Below are 22,463 nucleotides of genomic sequence, written 5' to 3' on the forward strand. Positions count from 1 at the left end.
CTGCATTTTTAAGGTCCCTCAGGCTGCTTTGTGGAGAATGTGGTTGGGTGAAGTGTCAGAGACCAGGGACTGGGCAGCCACAGTTGTCCCGGTGGAGATGCTGACGGCAGGAGTGGATGTCAGATGTATTCTGGAAGCAGAACCCACAGACATAGTGATGGGCTGGATATGGGTAAGGTGTGGAGGGTCTCAGGTCTCTAGCCTGAGCTCAGGGTTGACAGTGGAAGCGCCATCCCTGAGATGGGCAAGATGAATGCAGCATGTGGGGGCGGGGCAGGGGCTCAGGAATTCCACTTTGAACTGGAGATTCTTAAGTCATTTCAGGCCCTAGAGCGCTGACCCCTCAACAGGGGTAAAAAGGAAAGAAAAGGAAACATCTTCCTCACAGGGTTCTTAAGAAAATGTGGCGGGAGCTGGGGTTCCCTTAAGCACACCAGCTCTGCACGAATCCCTTCGCCGGTTCAGGACTGAGTCTTGTCTATTTCCTCCTTTAATCCCTTGAGATCTGGCAGTTCTGGGTCTGGGGCCTGGTCTGAGCTGTCACTGGGTAAAAGTCTCTGCCCTGTCTTCAGACTTTCCCATGGAAACTGCCCCCAGAGGCATCTGACCTTCAAAACCCTTAACTACCTACAGATGGGCAAATTCACTGGCCAGTTACCCAGCCTCACCCTGCCAGGGGTTTAAGGACAGTGTTCCCCAGCACATGTTCCCTGCCTGAGCTGTCTACACTTCCCTACCTCCTTGGCAGGACGGCAGTCTCGACAGCCCCCCAGTCCTGCGCTCCCTTTCAGCTAGCTTATTCTCCAGGAACGGGTTCTCCTGACAACTCCTTGTGCTTCCAGGGGTTCCTTCCTGACGTAGGCTTTAGCCCAGGCCCATGCATCATTCCGACACCTAGATGGGATGTCAGGAACAAGACAATGTTTCTGGAAAGGCAGTTTTTACAGAGGGCACCCAGCATTGCTCTTTGGCTTCCTGGGAGATTGTCCCCAGAACACAGAGCACAGTTCCCTGTGGGCTGTGGCAGAGCAGAGACTGGTCTATCATCCTTCATCCCAAAATGACTGGGGTGGTACTCAAGTGGATGTGGTAGGTAAGCAGATACTTGATGGAGATGACAAAAGATTGCTTTTCTGCCCTGTCCCATGGCTCCAGGACTCTTCAGAAGACTGATGTATATAAGGATAACATTTCAATGGATTATCCACATGGGTCTGTGTAGACTCCTGGGCAGCAGAATGAGACCTAAGTTTGGGATATCATCTTTCTGGCTTATTTTAAAACATTTAAAATAAACACTTTAGTCCTCTTCATAAGGATACAATACCTGATTTTTCCTCATGCAGGTTTGTATCAATTCATCTACAACTCTCAGTAGCCACCATCTCTGAGACGGGTGATGGAAGAGCGTACAGTTTGCCCCTAAGAACAGCTTTCTCTTGGCAGAGTTTCTGCAAGGGAGAACACTGGGTACTTGAGTATTAAGAACAGAAACAGTGTGGGAAACATGTTCAAGGCAGAGGAACAAACTTGGTCTCTATAATAATCTGCTAGCAGCACTTGTGAAAAAGGCTTAGGAGTCGGAGCTTATGCTACTACTGCTGTCACTTCAGTCGTGTCCGACTCTGTGTGACCCCATAGACGGCAGCCCACCAGGCTCCCCCGTCCCTGGGATTCTCCAGGCAAGAACACTGGAGTGGGTTGCCATTTCCTTCTCCAATGCATGAAAAGTTAAAAGTGAAAGTGAAGTCGCTCAGTCTTCACGACCCCATGGACTGCAGCCTACCAGGCTCCTCCATCCATGGGATTTTCCAGGCAAGAGTACTGGAGTGGGGTGCCACTGCTTATGAGGATGAAGTAAATCAGTGAGGCAAGGCTGTCACAGAAAGGCTGAGGGGAGCTTCTGCTATATTGAGAAAAGTCCAGAAATTAAACCAGAGAGGGAGTCCTCCCACACCCAACCCCCACAATTTAAAACATGTCCAAGGGGTGGGAGTCAGGGCGCTCCTGAGGGAGACAGGCTTCCCCTTGGCTAGGGGAGAGCTCTCCTCAGTTGGAGGGGTCTGAGGATGGACGTCCCCCAAGGCTAGCAGCGTCTGAACAGAGGCCAGAAGAGCGCTCGGCAGGATATGGTTTGGGAGAGTCAAGTCTGGGAAGGTTCCTGAAGCAGACGCTGACCTTGACGGTCCCTTTCACCCCGGAGAGAAGGGCTGCCATGGGCCTTCTCAGCACTGACGTCCTGTAGGTTCCTACGGAGGCTTCACTGGGGACTGGGCACTCCAGGTGCCAATCCCAGAGTTCTCAGCCCCTCAGCACCCGGACACACTGCTTTAGTGCCCTCAAGGGGTGGAGCTGAGAATAAGCTCCAGGCCTCTGTGCCAGCTAAGCCATGGGGTGGGGGCAGGGGGATGACTTGTTACCCGGGGCAGCATTTCCCCACGTCTGGGACTCGACCGCATGTCTGGGATCATTTCCAGTGGTATCAGCAGGCATGAAATAACCTCGAATTATACAAAGGAAATCATCCCTTGTAGCCTTGTGGTTCTTATTCCATTTCCCCACATCTATTGAGGGGAATAGATGGGTGCTGGTGTGTCTGACTCCATGGTCACATCCCTTAACCTCCCTGTGTACAGACACCAAGTCTCATGTGTAGGCACAGTATTGGGCTGTCATTTCATAACACCATTTGTATTAATTTTTAGTTACTTTCTATTTATATCAAGTGTAAACTTTTCTTTAAAAATGCATTTAAGGAAATGAATTAACTTAAAAATATTAGAAATTTATTTTCATCTGGGTTGAGATTAGAACAGCAGAAGGGCCCTTGAGGTTAGTGGCTGAGGGACAACTGGCAACTGGGGAGATGCCAGTGAACGACCAGGGGCAGAAGGTTCAACACAACGGAGAGTCCTGCTCTGGCCCTCAGGGTCTCAAAGACAAGTCTGGAGAGTCAACTAAAAAGATCATCTTAGGGACCTCTCGGTGGTCCAGTGGTTAAGACCCAGCACGTCTACTGCAGGGGACATGGGTTTGATCCCTGGATGGGGAACAAAGATCCTGCATCCCACATGGATCCTGCATCCCACACGCTGTACTGTGTGGCCACAAAGAAGAAAAAAAAGATCATCTTATGAAGAAAGAGAAAATGGGAAAGCTACACGTTGAAAAAAAGGTTTATCTTTTCTTTAAAAGAGTTATAAAATTTACATAGCTGATTAGTCTCCTATGGCAAAACTGAAGTGATCTAAAAGACTTCTGGCTCTCTTGACTCCCAAGTCCAATACACTCTTCCATTGTGACCCTTCATCTCTTTTCTTAATTTGTATTTATTCATTATTTATTTTTTCTTTTTGGCTGTGCCGGGTCTTTATTGTTGTATGCAGGTTTTCTCTGGTTGTGATCAGGGGTTACTCTCTAGCTGTCGTGCACGGGCTTCTCTTGTTGTGGAGCATGGGCTCTAGAGCACAGGTTCAATAGTTGTGGTGCATAGACGCAGTTGTTCCACGGCATGTGGGATCATCCCAGATCAGGGATTGTACCCATGTCTCCTGCATTGGCAGGCAGACTCTTTACCACTGAGCCACCAGGGATAGCCCCGACCCATCATCTCTTATAGATCCCACAGTTCGTTTTCTTTAGAAAACGTGGTCTGAGGTTATACGTAAGTGATCAGCATTTCAAGTGTACAAAGCGGTGGCTGAGGTAGCAGGAGGCACGCTGGCAGGATGAGGGGTGTGAAGGCTCACACGTGGGCTGAGCCCACTGCCGCCGGCGTTCCCCACACTGCGAGGCAAACCTGGGGCTCCTTCCTCGCCCGCCAGCCCTCCTGGTCTCTCCTGGGGACCCGACCTCCTGAGCTTGGCTCTCCTTCTGGTGCCCAGCCTTGGCTTCATTCCACTTTGATTCTGGTCAGCTCCCACCTTCCGTCTCCACAGAGTCTCAGAACCAAGGAGTGAAACTATAAGAGACCACCACCACCACGCGGCGATCAGGCTGCCCTGGCTGTGATCGACCCCCTGCCCACTCTGCCATCCCCACTCCCCATTCCGCGGGCCCCCCACCAGGCCCAGCCTTGGGGTTCTTCCTGGTCCTCAGGCCATCCTGTGGGCACGGGTACCTTCTCGAGGCTGCGTCGGTGGCCCACGCTGATGAACGTCATGCCCAGCTGCTGGCCGACGCGGTACAGCTCGCTCTCCACCTCCTCGGTCAGGGCACTGGTGGCTTCATCAAGCACTGGGGACAGAACCCAGAGGGAAAATGTGGGGCCTGCGGTCCACCCACCTCTGCTGCTCCTCCAGCCCACGCTCACCTCTGGCTGGGACCTGATGAGAGGCTGAAAACTGCTCTGCCTTCCAGGAGCCCTGCCTTAGGAAGACCATGGGCCATAGAAAGAGAGGGTGAGGCTTCATGTGGGAAGCCACTGCCAGCAGCAGGACAAAATCCTTCAGCTTGCTATGGATGAACACCAGCCACTGCCTTGGACCACTCAATCCGAGAAATCCTAGTTCCCTCAGTTCCTAGAAAAGTTCATACCTGCCATCTCTCTGCCAGGTACGGCTGGGGAGATGGCAGAATCTGAGGACCAAATTCAGAAGCCCTCTCAAGGCTGCCTCCAGCTGCTACACTGGCTCAAAGCCTAAGACTCGGTAGTTTAATATACAGGGGCTTCCCAGATGGCTCAGTGGTGAAGAATCTGCCTGTGATGCAGGAGACTCGGGTTTGATCTCTGAGTGGGAAGATCCCCTGGAGGAGGAAATGGCAACTCACTCCAGTATTCTTGCCTGGAAAATCCCACGGAGAGAGGAGCCTGGTGGGCTACAGTCCAAAGGGTCACCAAGAGTCAGACACGACTGAGCAGTTTTATATATACCTGAGGATGCCAAGCACTGCCGCCTCATGGGCAGAGTTCTGCTGTCCCCCTCGGCAGGGACAGAGACGCCTGGCCAGGCACAGGTGTGCTCTCCTACCCGTACCCATGACTCTCCAGGTGCCCTTGAACCACACGCCGCTACACCTTGAGCGCACACAGTACCTGGACGGCACATGCGCCTACAGGGCGAACCTCACCTGCATACTTCGGCTGCAGGTAGAAGAGCCGGGCAAAGGAGAGCCTCTGCATCTCTCCTGGGGACAGAACATCGTACCTGCGGAAAGGGAAGTGGAGAGGCTGGCTGGAGGAAGGAACATATAGCCTGGCTTCTGCACAGAATGGTCTGGGGAGGAAGAGGCTCTCACTGTAGAGACTGTCCCATACCCGCCCGCCCCACTTTCCCACTAGAGCCCCACTCCCCACACGAGACAAGGCCAAAGCTCTGTACGCAAGGACATGAACCAGGCCCCTAATGGGCAAGCTATGCCCTGGGATTCAGGGTCAGGAGTCAGTTCATCCCTTGCCAGGACCCCTGGGAGCCACTATCTTTGGGGGAGCTGTTTCTGGAGCACCCCAACCTCCTCCTTACCAGTTCCAATCGACCTGCTGGTCCAGACCCTCTGTCCTTGCCACCAAGCTGGACTGTAACACACCAGAGGGAACAATGGGTCCATGGAAGGGCCCATCCCTGCCTCCTCCCATCCTGAGGACCGCCTCAGTCCCACCACATACATCTACCCCTGGCAGCTTAGTAAGCAGCGGCTGGGCGAGCAGTCTGCCCAAAGCAGAGAGGAGCAGTCCATCAGCTACTGTTTAGACTTGCTGGAGCGTGGGGACCAGACAAAGCAACCTGACATGGTGTTATCATTGTTTTAAAAATTGCTACAGAGTGAACGCTGCTTGTTCCCCATACCTGGCCAACAGCTCCCACTGCTGATTTATATGCCCACCCCTACTCCCCTCCCTCGCCCCAGGCTCTGACCTCCAGACCCTGGCCAGGGACAGCACCTGTGTGGTTGGTGCCACCAGGTGGGCTTGGACCTCAGGGTCCTTGCCCTCACTTACCAGGCCTGCCAGCTCCAAGAACCTCATGATCCTCTCATCATCAGTAGAACCTGCAAGACGCAGAAGTCAGTGCCTCTGGGCGGCCAGAATAGATGGGGTGCACCATGACAGGGGGCGGGCAGAGGTGGGGCACCAGAATGGGGCCCAGGGTTCTAAGCGACAGGTTACAGCACTTAATACACTAGGGAATGGCCAGGGAAGGATGTGATCCGTCCCTTCCCTCCCATGGGTGTCTCTCCTCTGCAGGGGGGAGACAGAACAAGGTGAGGTCAGGGTACAGACCCTGAAACAGTAACCAGTCAGAGGAGGCAGTGGAGGGGACCCAACCAGAAACCAGCAGCCTGGTGGGGGGCCTCCCCCAACAGGCAGAGAAGGAACAGTGGGATGGGGGACATGTCCCGAGGGGGCCCAGCTCACCTGAGTCCGGGTAGATCTCCTTCAGGGGATATATCACCTGGTAAAACCACAGGGGCCTGGGGTAAGGGCCAAGGAGAGGTGGGACGGCACACAGCCCACCCTCGCTCGGAAGCAGGAACCGCCAGAGACCAGGCTCCTCTCCACCCGAGGAGAGGAAGCAGCATTCTGGCTGAGGAGCTGGGCTTACAGACAGCAAGGAGGGCCCCCAGAATCCAAGCTGGTGCTCAACAGATACGTGTGATATTTGGCTTATGGCCCCCACAGGTTAGCCTGTCTCCGGGAGCTGCCCTGAGTACATGGCCTGACCCACAGATGTGAATATAAAACAGGAGCAGTCTGTCACCTACCATTTAGACCTGCTGGAGCTTGGGGACCAGAAAAAACCACCTGATGTAGTGTTATCATTGTTTTAAAAATTGCTACAGCGTGAACGCTGCTTGTTCCCCGTACCTGGCCAACAGCTCCCACTGCTGATTTATATGCCCACCCCAACCCCTCCCTCGCCCCAGGCTCAGACCTCCAGTCCCTGGCCAGGGACGGCAGGCCGGCCCCGCTGGGCCAGCACCTGTGGTCAATGCTACCAGGTGGGCTTGGACCTCGGGGTCCTTGCCCTCACTTGCTAGGCATGGTTCATTTATGCCCTGCCTGCTGCCCCAGCTCTCTGGGGCTGAGACCTGTCACCCTACCAGGGCCAGGTTGGGAGGTGGGGTGGGTCCCGGGCTGACCTGCTCCCGAAGGGTCCCATCAGTGAAGAAAGGCTTTTGGGGCAGGAACAGCACCCCATGGGGTCCAAAGTCCGCCAGCATCTGCACTGAGCCTGTAGGGCCCACAGAAACCTTTGTTTGGGCATCTTCCGAAAGGTAACTGCTCCTCACTCTCCTCCAAGGGGCTTGATCCTTACAGACAGATGCACACACATACCCACACGCACACACATGCACCCCAACCCCCCAGGCCAAGGCTGGCTCAGAGACGGGCCAGGCTGGTCCTCACCCCGTGCGCTCGCCCAGAGGCCGCCCAGAACCCGGAGCAAGGAGGTCTTGCCGGTGCCCGTGTTGCCTGTGATGAGCAGGCTCTGTCCCTCAGAGATCTTCAGGCTCAGGTCCTTGATTAAGGGTTTGTGAGAGGAGGGGGCGCAGATGCAGACCCGCTCGAGGAGGAAAGCTGTATCTGCTGGCTCTGTTGCTGGCCCTCCCGGGCCCCTGGGGTCCAAGAAGGGAGGAGATGAGGGGAAGATAAGCACTGTCAGTGCTGCTGGGAGTAGGGGAGCCCCTTCTGCTCGGGGGCGAATCACCTCCAGACTGGGGGAAGGGCTGCCATGGGCTCAGTTGTGACCTCAGAAATCATATGCTGAAATTCCAACCCTTGTACCTCAGAAGGTGACTGCATTTGGAGACAGGGTCTTGAAAGGGGTGAAAGTGAAAGTCGCTCAGTCGTGCCAACTCTGTGACCCCATGGACTACACAGTCCATGGAATTCTCCAGGCCAGAACACTGGAGTGGGTAGCCTTTCCCTTCTCCAGGGGATCTCCTCAACCCAGGGATCGGACCCCAGTTTTCCGCATTGCAGGCAGATTCTTTACCAGCTGAGCCACAAGGGAAGCCCAAGAATACTGGAGTGGGTAGCCTATCCCTCCTCCAGCGGATCTTCCTGACCCAGGAATTGAACGAGGGTCTCCTGTATTGCAGGCGGATTCTTTACCAACTGAGCTGTAAGAGGTGAGTACATTCAAAAGAGGCTGTGAGGGTAGGGCCCTAATCCTGCAGGACTGCTGTCCTTTTAAGAAGAGGGAGAGACACACCAGGGGGCAAACAAGCAGAGAAAACGCCATGGAAGGATGCAGTGAGAAAGCAGCTGCCTGCAAGTGAAGGAGCAAGGCCTGGGGAGAAACCAATGCTGCCGCCACTTTGACCTTGGACTTCCAGCCTCCATAACTATGAGGAAATAAACTTCTGCTCTTTAAGCTATCCAGTTTACGGTGGGTAGCTATGGTAGCTATGGGTGTCCTATGGTAGCCCTGGCAAACTGAGAGAGGTGGTCTGGGCATGTACTCTGTGGCAGGCTGGGCCAAGTCCTGCCCTTGACTGATCTTAATCAGTCTTACCAGCCAGGTACCAAAGCGGTTATCCCCTGGCAGATAAGGAAACTGAGTCCGGTGGCTAAGTAACTGCCTCAGGGGCACAGAGCTGCATCTGTCTAGTTCTAATGTCAAGAAGTTTTCACAGCCTCACAGTGTGATTGAAGGTCAGAAGGGGAATGGAAATACTAACCTATTCTGGAGTTTCTGGCTCTCCGTGGATGCCCATCTTCCCCACAGAACAGCAACTCCAGTTTCCTACAGTCCCTGCCCCAGTAGCCCACCCCAGTCCCTGGGTTCAGAGATGCATGAAGTTTTCATTCTTAACAGAGGCAACAGTTAAGGTGTTAGCTCCTAAGAAGAGAGTTGAGCACAGTTCTTGAAATTCAGCCTGTTTCCTTTTTTCAAAGCTTACTCTGCGGCCTCCATCCAAACCACCTCCTATGAACTAGGAGACCCAATCCCCACAACAACCCTAAGACGAAGGTTCCACGAACATCTTCCTATGGATATGAAGATATTGAGAGCGGTTAGGTAAACTGCTAAAGAAAAGTGAGGATGCGAGACAAATCCTCAATGCCCAGAAAGGTCAGAAACATCCCAGAGCCTTCAAGGATACATGAATGAAGACACCTCTGAGCCTGTGCGGGGACAAAGAACAGACAGGCCCCAAGGAAAGAGGCGGGTGCAGCAGGGCTCCGTAGGAGGAAGAGGGAAGAAAGGAAGAGGAGGGATGCTACTTGGAGTTTCATTAGCTCAGGCCCAGGCAGATGGGAGGATGGTGTAAATGAACACAGATGCCGCAACCGTGACATGGATGGTGAACATTTACAGCACGCCTGCACACGACATGGGTTTCTTTCATTTGCTCCGCCGGACTGTCCTGCCAGCTGAGAAAGGGCCAGTCTCCAGGGCGGTTCCATGGCCCGCATGGTCCATCACTGTGCTGCCGGCCCAGGGCTTACCTGGCCAAGTCCCACTGGCTCTCATCCAGAAACTCCCCATCCTGTGACTTCAGGGTCATGTCCAGCAGGGTCTCCTGAAGCTCCCCGATCCTGGGCAAGAAGTGAAAGCCTGAGGAGGGTCTAGGGGCCCCGGTGAAGGCCTTTCTCCTTTCTTCCTCTCACGCCCACAAGTATTTGGTGAGGTTTTTTTCTGCTCTTTTATTTTCCCCTTGGCTACTTCTCCCAGCAGCACACACTTGGCTCAGGACCCGGCGGGGCCGGAGGCAGCCTCACCTGTGTGTGTAGCCCGCCACGTCGGAGAGCGTGGTGCAGAGGTCGATGAGCTGGCTGAAGCAGTTGATGAGATACATGCACACGAAGGCGTTCTGGACAGGATAGAGGGCAGAGAGCCCAGGCCTTGACTCCAAGGCCGAAGGGCAGGGGAGCAAGTGTGACTGGGGGTTGGGGGAGCGTTCCCCAGGAGGGAGGCTCACCTTGCTGACTAGGCTGCTGAGCTCTGTGGGGCTCAGGTCTCCGTAGACACCACTGAAAATGGGGATCGCAATCACAATGTAGCTCAGGATGCTGCCCAGATAGTCAAACATGTTGATGCCGACTGCAGAAGACACAAGAGACCCAGGGTGAGAGACCCAGGCATTGAGCGTGTGTGCTCCAAGGGGAACAGGAGGCCAAGCGGCGTCTCAAGTGATTTCCCGGATTCTCACTTTCCTGAGGACACTCACAGCAAAGGCAAGCTGATCAGTGCAGAGAGGGAGGAGGGGCTTGTGGGGGGGCGGGTGCCATAGACTATCCCCGCCCCGTGGTTCCTGCCTCCGGACTTCCTGCACCTACTGTACAGCCAGAGCTCCTTGGACATCAGCTCCCTCTGGGTCTTCAGGAGTCGCTGCAGCCTGCGGTCTGTCCTCATGTGCTCCACGTGACCAGCCCTGATGATAAAGGCCGGGATGTCCACCGGGTATAGAGAGCCTCTGCCAGGCTCCTCACACTCCCCTTTCGGGACCAGGCCCACCCAAGTGATCTTTCCTGCAGACCCTTTTGGCCACTAGCAGTCAGCCATTGCTGCATTCATTCAACCTGGTTTTGCCTGTGGAAACAACAGGAACTCTATAGAGTGGGCAGACCTGGTTCAAATTCTGGCTCTGGCCAGTGACTAGCTGGGTAACACTGACAGGTTATTAAGCCTCTGAGTGTCAGTTTACTCATCTATGAGAAGGAGCTTATAAAACCTATGTAATAGGCTCACATGAAAATTTCTGAATTTAAAGCGCCAGACATATGAGTGGCTCCCGATAAAAAAACTGCTGTTATTAAACAAATATACACTGAGCAGTCACTAGGTGGCAGGCTTGGTGCTAGTCAGCCAGACAGAGGTGGATAAAACAGCCCGGCAGGCAAATGCATGCCTTCTCCACCTGGAACATATGGAAAGTGTTACATAAGCCGTGTGTCTGCAGGACTATGGAAGCAAACAGGCCTGATCACTAAGGGAGTCTGGGAAGGCGCCCAGGAGACGGTGACTTCAAGCTTCAAGGATGGGCAGAAATTCTCCAAGCAGAAAGGTTAGGGGAGGACAGAGAAGGAATTACAGATTTAGTATCAAGGACAGAGAGGCTGCAGGAGAACAAACTCAAGAGCCCCAAGAACCAACCTGCTCGCCCCAGGGCCCAAAGCTTCATGAGCAGAGGTTGCAGAATCCAAAAACAATTTAGCACAGGCCCAGCTATACCTTTGCCAACAAAGGTCTGTCTAGTCAAGGCTATGGTTTTTCCAGTGGTCATGTATGGATGTGAGAGTTGGACTGTGAAGAAAGCTGAGCGCCGAAGAATTGATGCTTTTGAACTGTGGTGTTGGAAAAGACTCTTGAGAGTGCCCTGGACTGCAAGGAGATCCAATCAGTCCATTCTAAAAGAGATCAATTCTGGGTGTTCTTTGGAAGGAAGGATGCTAAAGCTGAAAGTCCAGTACTTTGGCCACCTCATGCGAAGAGTTGATTCACTGAAAAAGACTCTGATGCTGGGAGGGATTGGGGGCAGGAGGAAAAGGGGATGACAGAGGATGAAATGGCTGGATGGCATCATCGATTCGATGGACGTGAGTTTGAGTGAACTTTGGGAATTGGTGATGGACAGGGAGGCCTGGTGTGCTGCAATTCATGGGGTCGCAGGGAGTCCAACACGACTGAACTAACAGCTATACCTGCTCCCGACAACAAACCTCTTTCAGGCATGCTGAGTGCATACTAAGTTGCTTCAGTTGTGTCCAACTCTTTGCGACCCTATGGACTGTAGCCCACCAGGCTCCTCTGCCCATGGAATTCTCCAGGCAAGAATACTGGAGTGGGTTGCCATGCCCTCCTCCAGGAGATTCTCCTGACCCAGGGATCGAACCCACATCTCTTTCATCTCCTGCACTGACAGGTGGGCTCTTTACCACTAGCATCACCTGGGAAGCCCCTCAACCTCTCTCATAGACTCCTGAAACTCTTGGTGCCCCCCAAGTGGTGGCAGCTACAAACTACAGCAGAGATGGACAGAAGAGCAAAGTCCTGGGGCTATTAGATCCAGGTGATCCAAGGACAAACTTCCATTCCTTAAACACAAACCTCTGGGCCCTTACTATCAATCCAAACAAGAGTCCAGAGTTCTTACAGGAGGCAGAGTTCAGGGACCTGCCGTGGCCACAGGGGAAGGAATGGGATTTCACAACACAGCTGTCAGGACAGAGTCTGTGGGGAGCAGGTCTTCTAATCTGAGAGGCTCCACTCCCTCCCACGCCACAGAGACGCAGGATCAGAGGTGGACGTCACTGGGCTTCGGGCACTGGTGGAAAGCCACCTTTTTACAGACAGAAAAACAGAGGCAATGCCTTATAGTCATCAGCAAGCTAATGAAGCAGGCACTCATTTCACTAAAAACAAATTCTGCCCCGCGCTACACCAAGAGGAGGAAGGACTTGTTTCAGAAGCAAAGCCACGGACAGAAGGATGAGGCAGATGAGGACAGTGAGACACGGGGAGAGGGTCACAGCCAATGTGAGGATGCCTGGCCCCCGGCCTTGGCGATGGTGGAAGGGTTGGATGATTCACCTTGCCTTCTCTGCCATCTATCTCCCCGATCAGTTCTGATGAAGCAGATGGGCAACTATCTCAGGAGACTCACCTGAAAAAAGCAGCAGGCTCAGCATTCACCCGAATCTGCATGTGCTTGAACCTGGGCAGACCAGAGGTAAATGTGTGCTGACGGTGGGCAGGACTGGGCCCTCTCCTTTCAGAGTCCTGGATCAACAGGACCTCCAGGCAAAGAGGAACACGGCTCCCCTTCAACACTGTGGCTGCTTCAGCCCAACCCTTCCCTGAACTGTCACAGCGTGGGAAATCCCAGGCCTGGGTGGGGTGGCAGGAGCCCTGCAGACAGGGCAGCCCCTTGCCTCGCTCCAGAGAGGACAGGCGCGTAACTGCCACCGCCCCTCCTCCTCCCAGGGCCAGGTCTGAAGGAGGCGGCCAGGAAGCGCAGAGCAGGGCCCAGATCCACGGGCTGACTTGAATGAGGGCGTCTGGAACAGAAGCGTGTGAGAAGGCCAAGGGATGACAGCGACGAGGGCCAACCAGTCACCATTCTCACTGCTGCTCATGTATCATCTCATTAATTCCCCTTACGATTCTCTCCATCGGGGACAGTACCATCTCCATTTTAGAGATGGGAAAATGGAAGTTAGAGAGGTTAAAGACCTCCCCCAAGAGCATGGCTAGTGACTGGCATAACTGGGGTTTAAACTCAGGCAGCCTTTTTCCAGATCCCATTCCTTATGCCTTATGCCTGGCCCAGAAACCCCGAGCAAGGGAGACACACCTGAAATCCCCCTCCAGCTTCTCCTGCTGCACCAGCTTTGCCACAATGGGACCCATCACCACTCTGTTCACCACGGTTCCCAGGATGAAATACCCGAAGATGCTCACAGGCCCGAGCCAGCTGGTGCTGAAAGGTGGGAGAGAGGGAGGGTGTGGAGAGGGACATATGCCCGCAGGCCTCGGCCCTGACTCCTGCCCCCGTTCTGGGCAGCCCCTGTCCCATCTCAGAGCCCTGTGGGGCCTCTGCTCCTACGTGGGGGCACCCAGTACCTGGACAGTGACACATTAAGGGCCAAAGGGAGGGCCGGGGTCCGAACACACAAGATGGGAAGACTTCCTGGGGTGCAGGTGGGAAGGAGGAAAGACCTCTCTGGACCCTGACCCGGGAGTGCAGACTCCCCTCCGGCAGGGGAGTGAGGGACTCCGGGGAACCAGCAGGTAGAGGAGGACGGGGGGCATGCCAGCAGGAGGAGAGGCTTCACCTCCGGAAGCACTGGTAGGTGTAGTAGACGAGGGTGAAGGGAGAGATGATCAGCTTGCTGGCCATGCTGCTGAGCTGCCGACAGAACCGCTCCACGTCCTGGCTGATGCGCTGGTCCCTGGAGCCAACGACACACAGTGACTGGACCCAGGGAGCTGGGCTCTAGGGTGAGAGCTAAGGCAGCTCCAGCCTACCTCTTATTCTGACCTTGCCTTGCAACGACTCCATGGGAAGAGGGACTCAGGCAAGGGCTGGTCTCCTAAACGCAATGAGACCCTTAGGATCTTCAAACAGGGTTGTGGAAAGTGGCTTCTTATGGCACTTCAGCCCACCCCTCAGAAAAAAAATGGCAACTGAACGGTCCAGCACCCAAGGGGCCTGAGCTGGCTCCAAGCAGAGCCAAAGAAGGACTCGAGGGTGGGGGACCTGAGTTTCTGGATGATCAGGAAAGCCATCCGGCTTATCTCACTCCTCCCAACCTCTCCCTCACGAGCCGGAGCCCGCCCCCATTTTAGCTATGTGGCTGTGGAAGCTCTGGATGGGTTCAACCATGGAGTAGATGCCTAGAAGAGAAAGTCAAGAAGCATCAGGGTGGGACTTCTCTGGTGGTCCAGTGGTTGAGAATCCACCGGTTTCTCAGGTTCGATCTCCGGTCAGGGAACCGAAATCCCACATACCACAGGTTGACTAAGCTCGTATGCCTCAACTAAGACCCCATGGAGCCAAATAAATAAATAAATATTAAAAAAAAAAAAGAGAAGGCAATGGCACCCCACTCCAGTACTCTTGCCTGGAGAATCCCATGGACGGAGAAGCCTGGTAGGCTACAGTCCATGGGGTTGCTAAGAGTCGGACACAACTGAGCGACTTCACTTTCACTTTTCACTTTCATGCATTGGAGAAAGAAATGGCAACCCACTCCAGTATTCTTGCCTGGAGAATCCCAGGGATAGAGGAGCCTGTTGGGCTGCTGTCTATGGGGTCACACAGAGTTGGACACAACTGACGTGACTTAGGAGTGTTAAAAAAAAAAAAGGCAGCAGCATCAGGGCCTCCCAAGAGCCTCCGCTGCAAAGCTCTGCATAAGCTGAGGAAAGGTTACTTCAGGCAACAAAGAGCTTAGAAGGGTGGTGAGTGGGGAGGAAATGAGTGTGAAGAGAGACTCCATACGTCCCATCCCAACACCAAGGCCACAATGACTCCTAACTCCCAGGGAGGCATGAGCCTGGGCCAATCCCTTGCATTCTCTGGGCCTCAGTTTCCTCACCTGTAAGGGAACCTAGAACTCAGTGAACCTGAGAGGTGACAGAATGGGGACAGGCATCCCAGACTGAGTCCTAGACAGCAGCAATTTTTTACTGGTAAAAATCAGAGTGCCCGTTTTCTTGCTTTTTTCTAGCAAGGACTTTTATCTCAGTCTTTAGAGGGTGCCTTGTTTGGAGGCCCAGGATATGAAATGGACAAAAGGGAGCTGCTCTTGGCCTCTTCTTTCAGCTCCCCTTCCTCAGGCATGCAGAGCACCCTCCCACCGTGGCTCCGGGCAACAACATTTGCAGATAACTGCAGATGACCTCATGGGGTCCCAGCAGGGCCTCTGGTGGGCTGAGTCAGCCCAGATGGATGAACCCCGTAGAGGGTGGCCAGGACGGACAAGAGGCGCCTACGGGTTATCGACGTCATCACGCAGCACGTTGAGGGTGTAGTACACGCGGCCGCGGAAGTAGAGGCGGTGGAGGTGCTCAGTGAGGTCCTTCCTCCAGCTCACATACAGCAGGTTGCAGGTGAACTGGTCAAAGCTCTTGAGCTGAGCAGTGGGGGAGACAAGGGGAAGGGAGAGATGCATAATTCTTCCTGCAAGCGTCAGCTCCCAGCTCAGGCTGGTGGAAAGCCTCTGCCAACCAGTCCCAGCCCAAAGTCTGTCCACTCAGCACTGGGGCCTGTTAAAGCCTCAAGTCATGGGATTCCTCCCTTCCTCATTCACTCATATGTTCAATCCTTCACCAAAGGACCAGCCCCCACTTGCCTCTGGGGATTGGGGACAGTATCTTCTCTTCCATTTATGTTATTTTTCTGCCCCCCTCAAACCTGGAACAGGGTTCTATATACATAGGTGCTTACTGACAGCAGACCCAACAGAAGTGCCAAAGTGTGATGAGAAGTGCCTCCCCCAAGAAAACAGGTAGTGCAGCCTGACAGAGAGCATTAGGCTTGAGTCCTAGCAGAGCCCTGCCTCTCATCATTTATGGAGCCTCTGTAGGCTAAGCACGAGGGAGGTAACAGTGCGTTCACAGTCTAGTGAAAAAACAGTCCCAAGGGTGTAAGGAGTGTTAGAGCAGAGGTAAACTCAAAAGGATTAACGGGACTTCCCTGGTGCGCCAATGGCTAAGACTCTAAGCTCCCAAGGCAGGGGCCCCAGATTTGATCCCTGGTCAGGGAACTAAGATCTCACATGCCTCATGGTGCAGCAAAAAAAAAAAAAAAAATCAGTAATTCAAAGGGGGGGAGTTGGGTAAAGGAAACATGAAAGAAAAGTTGAGGATGATCTAAAGGAGGTGATAGCAGAGGAATCCTGAAAAGTCAGCAGGCATTAAGCAAGTGAATGAGGGGTTCGGGGAGGAGGCCGTTCCGTGAGGAAGCAGCAGGTGCAAAGGCTGGGAGATGTGACAAGTGCCAGGCTCAGTCACAGTCTCAGTGCGCCAGAGGACAGCAGCAGCTCTGGCTGCTGGGCCCTGTTTTCAGGGGCTCTGAGCTCCCTGAGGCAAGACTTCTGGGAACAGAAGCGACAGTGATCTTTTCTGTTAAATGCTGAATTAAACCAGAACCCTGTGGCCAAGCCCCAAGAGCTTGAAACAATTGCAGAAATGGTCTCATGTGGGCCAACCGGCAAGATCAATGCCCTGCCTAGAGTTCTGACCCCGTGTTCCCAGAAGAGGGAAGGAACACACACGCACAGCTTGGTTCCTGCTTCCTGACGGCTAAGTCCCACCGGGCACTGGACAGACATCATACTAGGCTGGAGGAGAAGAGAGATGTGGGGAGAAGACCTTACCATGGATTGGAGGACGATGAGCACCACAGACAGGAACGTCAGGGTCTTAAATCCATTTAAATCTTTGTTTCCTAGGACTCCAAAGTATTGACTGGGGATCAAGCCAACCTGGTAGATCACCAGTTGTTCTGGTGGGAGGGGGAGGAGTCAGGAGTCAGTAACGAGGGGTGAGAAAAGTCAGAGGAAGGCTTCTCGTATCTTTGTGTAATCAACACCCCAAAGAAGGAAAAGGACCCCACGAGCTTGGGCTCATTCACTCACCCAGGAGGGCCACACACAAAAGGGTCAGGAACATCAAGGCACTCTGTGATGACCAAGAGGGAAACAAAACCTTCTGTATCTGCAGGAACCGCTGGAGAAATTGCAAATCTAACCTGGGTCTGAAGAAGAGAAGCAGAGAGAAGCCTAAGAGGACAACAGAGCCTTAGAGAGCGGTGACTAAACTTATCTACACCTGTTGTGGGTTGGGGCTGAGGCCACACAGAAAGAATGTTTTACAAATGCTGAAGATGGTAGGCTGGGAACAGACCAGGGGATTAAAAAGGAATTTCTTTAAGTTGACAATGCTATGAAAGGTTAGGACTTCCCTGGTGGCTCAGACAGTAAAGTGTCTGCCTACAATGCGGGAGACCCGGGTTCAATCCCTGGGTCAGGAAGATCTCCTGGTGAAGGAAATGGTAACCCACTCCAGTATTCTTTCCTGGAAAATCCCATGGACGGAGAAGCCTGGTAGGCTACAGGCCATGGGGTCCCAAAGAGTTGGACATGACTGAGTGACTTCACTTTCACTATGAAAGGTTATTTACCAAAAACCTTTAGCTAAATTAATAAAGAAATTTTAGCCACAAGACAAGGAAACCCGCTACATCCATTCTCAAATAAGACCTCCAAATCAAAAACTAAAAAGCAGGAAAACTCACAACTTTAACTTAGAATTAAGTATTTTTGTTCAACATTGTGCCATAGATTCAAAGACTTGGAGAGTGGAAAATAAACAAGGTAATAAAATTTGCAGAGTGGAAAATAAACAAGGTAATAAAATCCAGGCATACAAGAAATTCCTGCCTCGGGAAGACAGGAAATCCATAGAAAAGTGGGAAAAGGACTTAGATAAGGGGAAATGCAAATACTTAAAAGAGGAAAGTTAACACAATGGAATACCACCTTACACTGATTAAGTTGATACACATTAGAAAACCCAAACAATACCAAACCCTGGATGGGTGGGGGTCGATGGCTGAGGGGAAACAGGAACCTTTAGGCAGTGGTGTTGGGACACTGGGTGTGATCACTCCGGAAAACAAATTTAGCAGGATTAAGTGTGACCAAGCATCCTACCCTGGGGTGAACAATCCAAAGAAAAATCTAAGCAATCTAAGTGTCCATCACTGCAGGTGCTACGTCGCTTTAGTCGTGTCCGACTCTGTGCGACCCCATAGACGGCAGCCCACCAGGCTTCTCGTCCCTGGGATTCTCCAGGCAAGAACACTGGAGTGGGTTGCCATTTCCTTCTCCAATGCATGAAAGTGAAAAGTGAAAGTGAAGTTGCTCGGTCGTGTCCGACTCTAGCGACCCCATGCACTATAGCCTACCAGGCTCCTCCGTCCATGGGATTTTCTAGGCAAAAGTACTGGAGTGGGGTGCCATTGCTTTCTCCGAGTGTCCATCACTAGGAGAATGTGTAAGTTAACTGCGGTCTCAAGACCGTAGCACCACCCAGCACTCAGAAGTGAAAACTAGATTACTATAGCATGCACGATCTCAAAAACACAATGTTGAGCAAAAAAGTTTTTGAAAAATCACAGCATGTTATGAAGTTGGAAGGTAGCTGTATCTTTTCCCCAAACAGCCCCGAGTAAGACGTCCCAAGGCCCGGCCCTCTTCCCCAGCCGCCCTTCTAACCTGCCGCCAGGCCGGGGCCCGGGCCCCCGGATCGCCATGAACAGGGATCTGGCCGACGCGGGAGCCGGGCAGCCCCCGGGTCAGCTCCGGGCATAGTCCGAAGAGCGCGCTGCCTGACGACGAGGGGCGGGGCCCCGGTTCGGGGCGGGGCCTGGACCCGGCTACCACAGAGACGGGCGGATAGAGAGGAAGGCGCCGGGCGACGTAGCCGCTCCCGGAAGCGACCGACTTCTCTAAAAGAACCAGAGCGCTGTCGGTCGACCCGGCGCCTAGAGCGCCCTCTCCTGAATATGAACAGATTCCCCTTACGCAAGAAGGCGCGGAGAATGTGACCGAAGTATTTGTAATTCGAATTATACCTGTTTCGAATTATACAGGAACCAGAGATGAAATTGTCAACATCCGTTGGATCATCGGAAAAGGAAGAGAGTTCCAGAAAAACATTTGCTTCTGCTTTATTGATTACGCCAAAGCCTTTGACTGTGTGAATCACAACAAACTGGAAAATTCTTCAAGAGATGGGAATACCAGACCACCTGACCTGCCTCCTGAGAAATCTGTATGCAATTCAAGAAGCAACAGGTAGAACTGTACATGGAACAACAGACTGGTTCCAAATCGGGAAAGGAGTAGGTCAAGGCTGTTTATTGTCACCCTGCTTATTTAACTTATATGCAGAGTACCTCATGCGAAATGCTGGGCTGGATGAAACACAAACTGGAATCAAGATTGCCGGGAGAAATATCAATAACCTCAGATATAAAGGCGACACCACCGTAAAAAGCCTCTTGATGAAAGTGAAAGACGAGAGTGAAAAAGCTGGCTTAAAACTCAACATTCAGAAAACTAAGATCATGGCATCTGGTCCCATCACTTCATGGCAAATAGATGGGGAAACAATGGAAACAGTGACAGACTTTATTTTGGGGGGCTCCAAAATTACTGCAGATGGTGACTGCAGCCATGAAATTAAAAGATGCTTGCTCCTTGGAAGAAAAGTTATAACCAACTTAGCATATTAAAAAGCAGAGACATTACTTTACAAACAATGTCCATCTAGTCAAAGCTATGGTTTTTCCAGTAGTCATGTATGGTTGTGAGTTGGACTGTAAAGAAAGCTGAGCATGGAAGAATTGATGCTTTTGAACTGTGGTGTTGGAGAAGACTCTTGAGAGTCCAAGAAGGAGATCCAACCAGTCAATCCTAAGGGAAATCAGTCCTGAATATTCATTGGAAGGACTGATGCTGAAGCTGAAACTCCAATACTTTTTGGCCACCTGATACGAAGAACTAACTCATTGGAAAAGACCCTGATGCTGGGAAAGATTAAAAGCAGGAGGAGAAAGGGATGAGAGAAGATGAGATGATTGGATGGCATCACCGACTCAATGGACATGAGTCTGAATAAGCTCCCAGAGTTGGTGATGGACAGGGAAGCCTGGTGTGCTACAGTCCATGGGGTCTCAAAGAGTTGGACACAACTGAGTGACTGAACTGAAGTGATACATGTTTCACTGCAGAGGGGAGAAGCTACCCACTCCAGTATTCTGGCGTAGAGAATTCCATGGACTGTATAGTCCATGGGGTTGCAAAGAGTTGGACACGACTGAGTGACTTTCACTTCACTTCATACATGTTTCATACGTTCTCCTAAAGACACCAGAATGACTTTTTTTTTTCTTTTTGACCGTGCCATGCAGTGAGGACTTCAGGGATCTTAGTTCTTCCACCAGGAGTTGAACCTGTGCTCTCACAGTGACAGTGTGGATCACTAGCCACTGGATTTTCAGGGAATTGCCTAGAATTATCTTTTAACAACATCTTTTAACAATTTCAGTTAGAATAAAATCCAAATGTTTCCATGGCACAAGTGATCAGGTCCTCTCACCTTGGTCTTTTTTATTGGCCACTTTATTTTGGTCTCAGGGTCTTTGCCTGGATCATTCTTCTCCCTAGCCTAAAGCTTTCCATGACTGGCTCATTCTCATCATTAGTTCAATAGGATGTCAGCTGCTCACTCTACCTAGAATATGCTATCTTTGCTCCGACATTCACTATTACAATACACTTTTATTGTCTTCATGATAGTTATCCCTGTCTGAAATCATCTTGTTTCTTTGATTTATTGTTTGTCTTCCTTTATAAGAATACATTTCATTGAGCAGGAACTCTGTCTTGCTCATTGATGTTATCCCAGTACCTCAAACACTGCTACTAGGTGTGAGGTAAGTGCTTAATAAATATTTGTTAAATGTTGAATGAATGAAATGCTTGTCAACTGGCTGATGATGAGCAGCATGATCTCCCAGGGCCCTAAGTTTGAAGCTAGATGTACCTTCCCCTCTTCCTTCAGTCCTTAAGTGTCAACTATATTCCAAACACTCAACAAGATACACATATCACCTGTCTTCTTGGAGTTGACAGTCTAGCTGGGAAGGTCAACCAGCGGACAGTATCACTTGTCTTTGTGAAGTGCTATGACAAAGGAATCATACAGCAAGGTTTCTCAGCTTCGGCATTATTGACTTTTGGGGCCTGATAGTTCTTTCTTGGCAGAGTAGAGAGACTGTCCTGTGTATGGTAGGATGCTGAGCCATATCTCTGGCTCCTACTCACTAGATTCCAGCAGCACTACCCCAGATCCAGTTGTGCCAACCAAGACTGTCTCCAGACATTGCCAAATGTCCCTTGAACGGTGAGGGTGGAGAGGAGCAAAACCCTAGCCTTGTCTCACCCCCCTGCCCCCAGCACTGAAAACCGCCGTCTCAGAGCCATAGAGAGGGCCATCCGACTCATGATGGAGAAAAGGGGAGAGAAGAAAACTAAGTGATTTCTAGACGTGGCAAGAGCATGACTTAGTCTCAAGTGTGATTTCCTAAGTATGTCTTTGTTACTTCGAAAATCAAAAAAAAAATAAACATGTCAGGAGACAGTTTCTGAAAAATTAATAAGGCAACCGAAGTATCAAGGCAAACAACCTCAACCTGCTAGGAAAACCCCTGTTTACAGCTCTCGTCGCCTTTCACTCTCAAAGGTATTCTGGTTTGGTGTTTGTCCCAGGGCCCCTTAACACTGTTTATTACTCTAAACTTTACAAAATGCTCTATACATCACAGCATTCATTAATATTTCTGTTTATATTTCGAAATTATCTTTTAAATAATTTCCAGCACTTTAATCCTGAAGTAGGGTAGTGGAAACCTAATGAAACACCTAAAATTTAAACACATAATTTTTTAATATCAGATACCTCTGTTAAAATTTCCCATTGTAACTGTGATATTTCCTTTTCTTTTTTTTTTACTATTTAAAAAAAAATAAAGACCCAAATAAGGTCCACACATTGTAGTCAATCGATATGTCTTCTAAAACTCTTAATCTATAGCTTCCTCCTCCATCACCTTAGTCTAACCACATTTATCTCTTTCCTGTTTGCAGAAATGTCTTAACTGGTTTTTCCAGTTGGATTCTTGCTGCTGTTCTAATCCAGCTCCTACATGACAGCCAGGGGAGACTGCCAAAAACAGATCAACACCTTGCTTAAAACCCTTCAATGGTTCCAAAGTCTCTAGCACCCTGGCTCCACTATCCACTCTAAACTTTTAAGGCACCAAGAGACAACCTTGTCCCCTGCTGTTAATTTCTCCTCTTCCTTCTGTCTCCACTGTAATGTCTCAGAAAAGTCCTCTCCAACCTCCTTCTCTCCAAGAAGGACTCTTATTCCTTCCCATAACACCCTATTTTTTCTCCTTAAGGCACTTATTGAAGCTTGGTATTATATTTTCAT

The 22,463-nt window shown here is 51.5% G+C and overlaps 1 protein-coding gene across 5 annotated transcripts; it reads right to left on the reverse strand.

Moving 5' to 3' along the window:
- Window positions 1-2,764: 2,764 nt before the first annotated feature.
- On the reverse strand, window positions 2,765-18,833 carry ABCD4 (ATP binding cassette subfamily D member 4). Of its 5 annotated transcripts, XM_019969225.2 has the most exons (19): window positions 18,677-18,832; window positions 17,036-17,154; window positions 16,775-16,902; window positions 15,390-15,529; window positions 13,727-13,843; window positions 13,246-13,371; window positions 12,556-12,606; window positions 10,229-10,323; window positions 9,871-9,992; window positions 9,671-9,762; window positions 9,398-9,487; window positions 7,349-7,557; window positions 7,081-7,172; window positions 6,356-6,392; window positions 5,939-5,988; window positions 5,463-5,515; window positions 5,071-5,147; window positions 4,121-4,236; window positions 2,765-3,961 (listed from the first exon to the last, which is right to left on the reverse strand). In XM_019969225.2, exons 1-19 carry the CDS (start codon window positions 18,712-18,714, stop codon window positions 3,893-3,895), a joined length of 1,821 nt encoding a protein of 606 aa, XP_019824784.2. In that variant the 5' UTR covers window positions 18,715-18,832; the 3' UTR covers window positions 2,765-3,892. The 5 variants fall into 5 exon arrangements, with proteins under 5 accessions (XP_019824784.2, XP_070653966.1, XP_070653969.1 ...); XM_070797865.1 differs by lacking the exon at window positions 12,556-12,606 and having other exon boundaries at window positions 18,677-18,833; XM_070797868.1 differs by lacking the exons at window positions 16,775-16,902; window positions 17,036-17,154 and having other exon boundaries at window positions 18,677-18,819.
- Between the last annotated feature and the right edge of the window lie 3,630 nt (window positions 18,834-22,463).

Source organism: Bos indicus, chromosome 10 (assembly GCF_029378745.1).
Source record: "Bos indicus isolate NIAB-ARS_2022 breed Sahiwal x Tharparkar chromosome 10, NIAB-ARS_B.indTharparkar_mat_pri_1.0, whole genome shotgun sequence".
NCBI lineage: Eukaryota > Metazoa > Chordata > Mammalia > Artiodactyla > Bovidae > Bos > Bos indicus.

Bases quoted from the DNA above. Each gene is read 5' to 3' on its own strand.
- ABCD4 (XM_019969225.2), bottom strand. From the start codon at position 18,714: ATGGCGATCCGGGGGCCCGGGCCCCGGCCTGGCGGCAG. The intron at 15,530-16,774 runs GTAAGGTCTTCT...CCCACTGCTCAG, and splicing joins TCATCGTCCTCCAATCCATG to CTCAAGAGCTTTGACCAGTT. The intron at 5,989-6,355 runs GTGAGCTGGGCC...TGCGTCTTGCAG, and splicing joins GGAGATCTACCCGGACTCAG to GTTCTACTGATGATGAGAGG.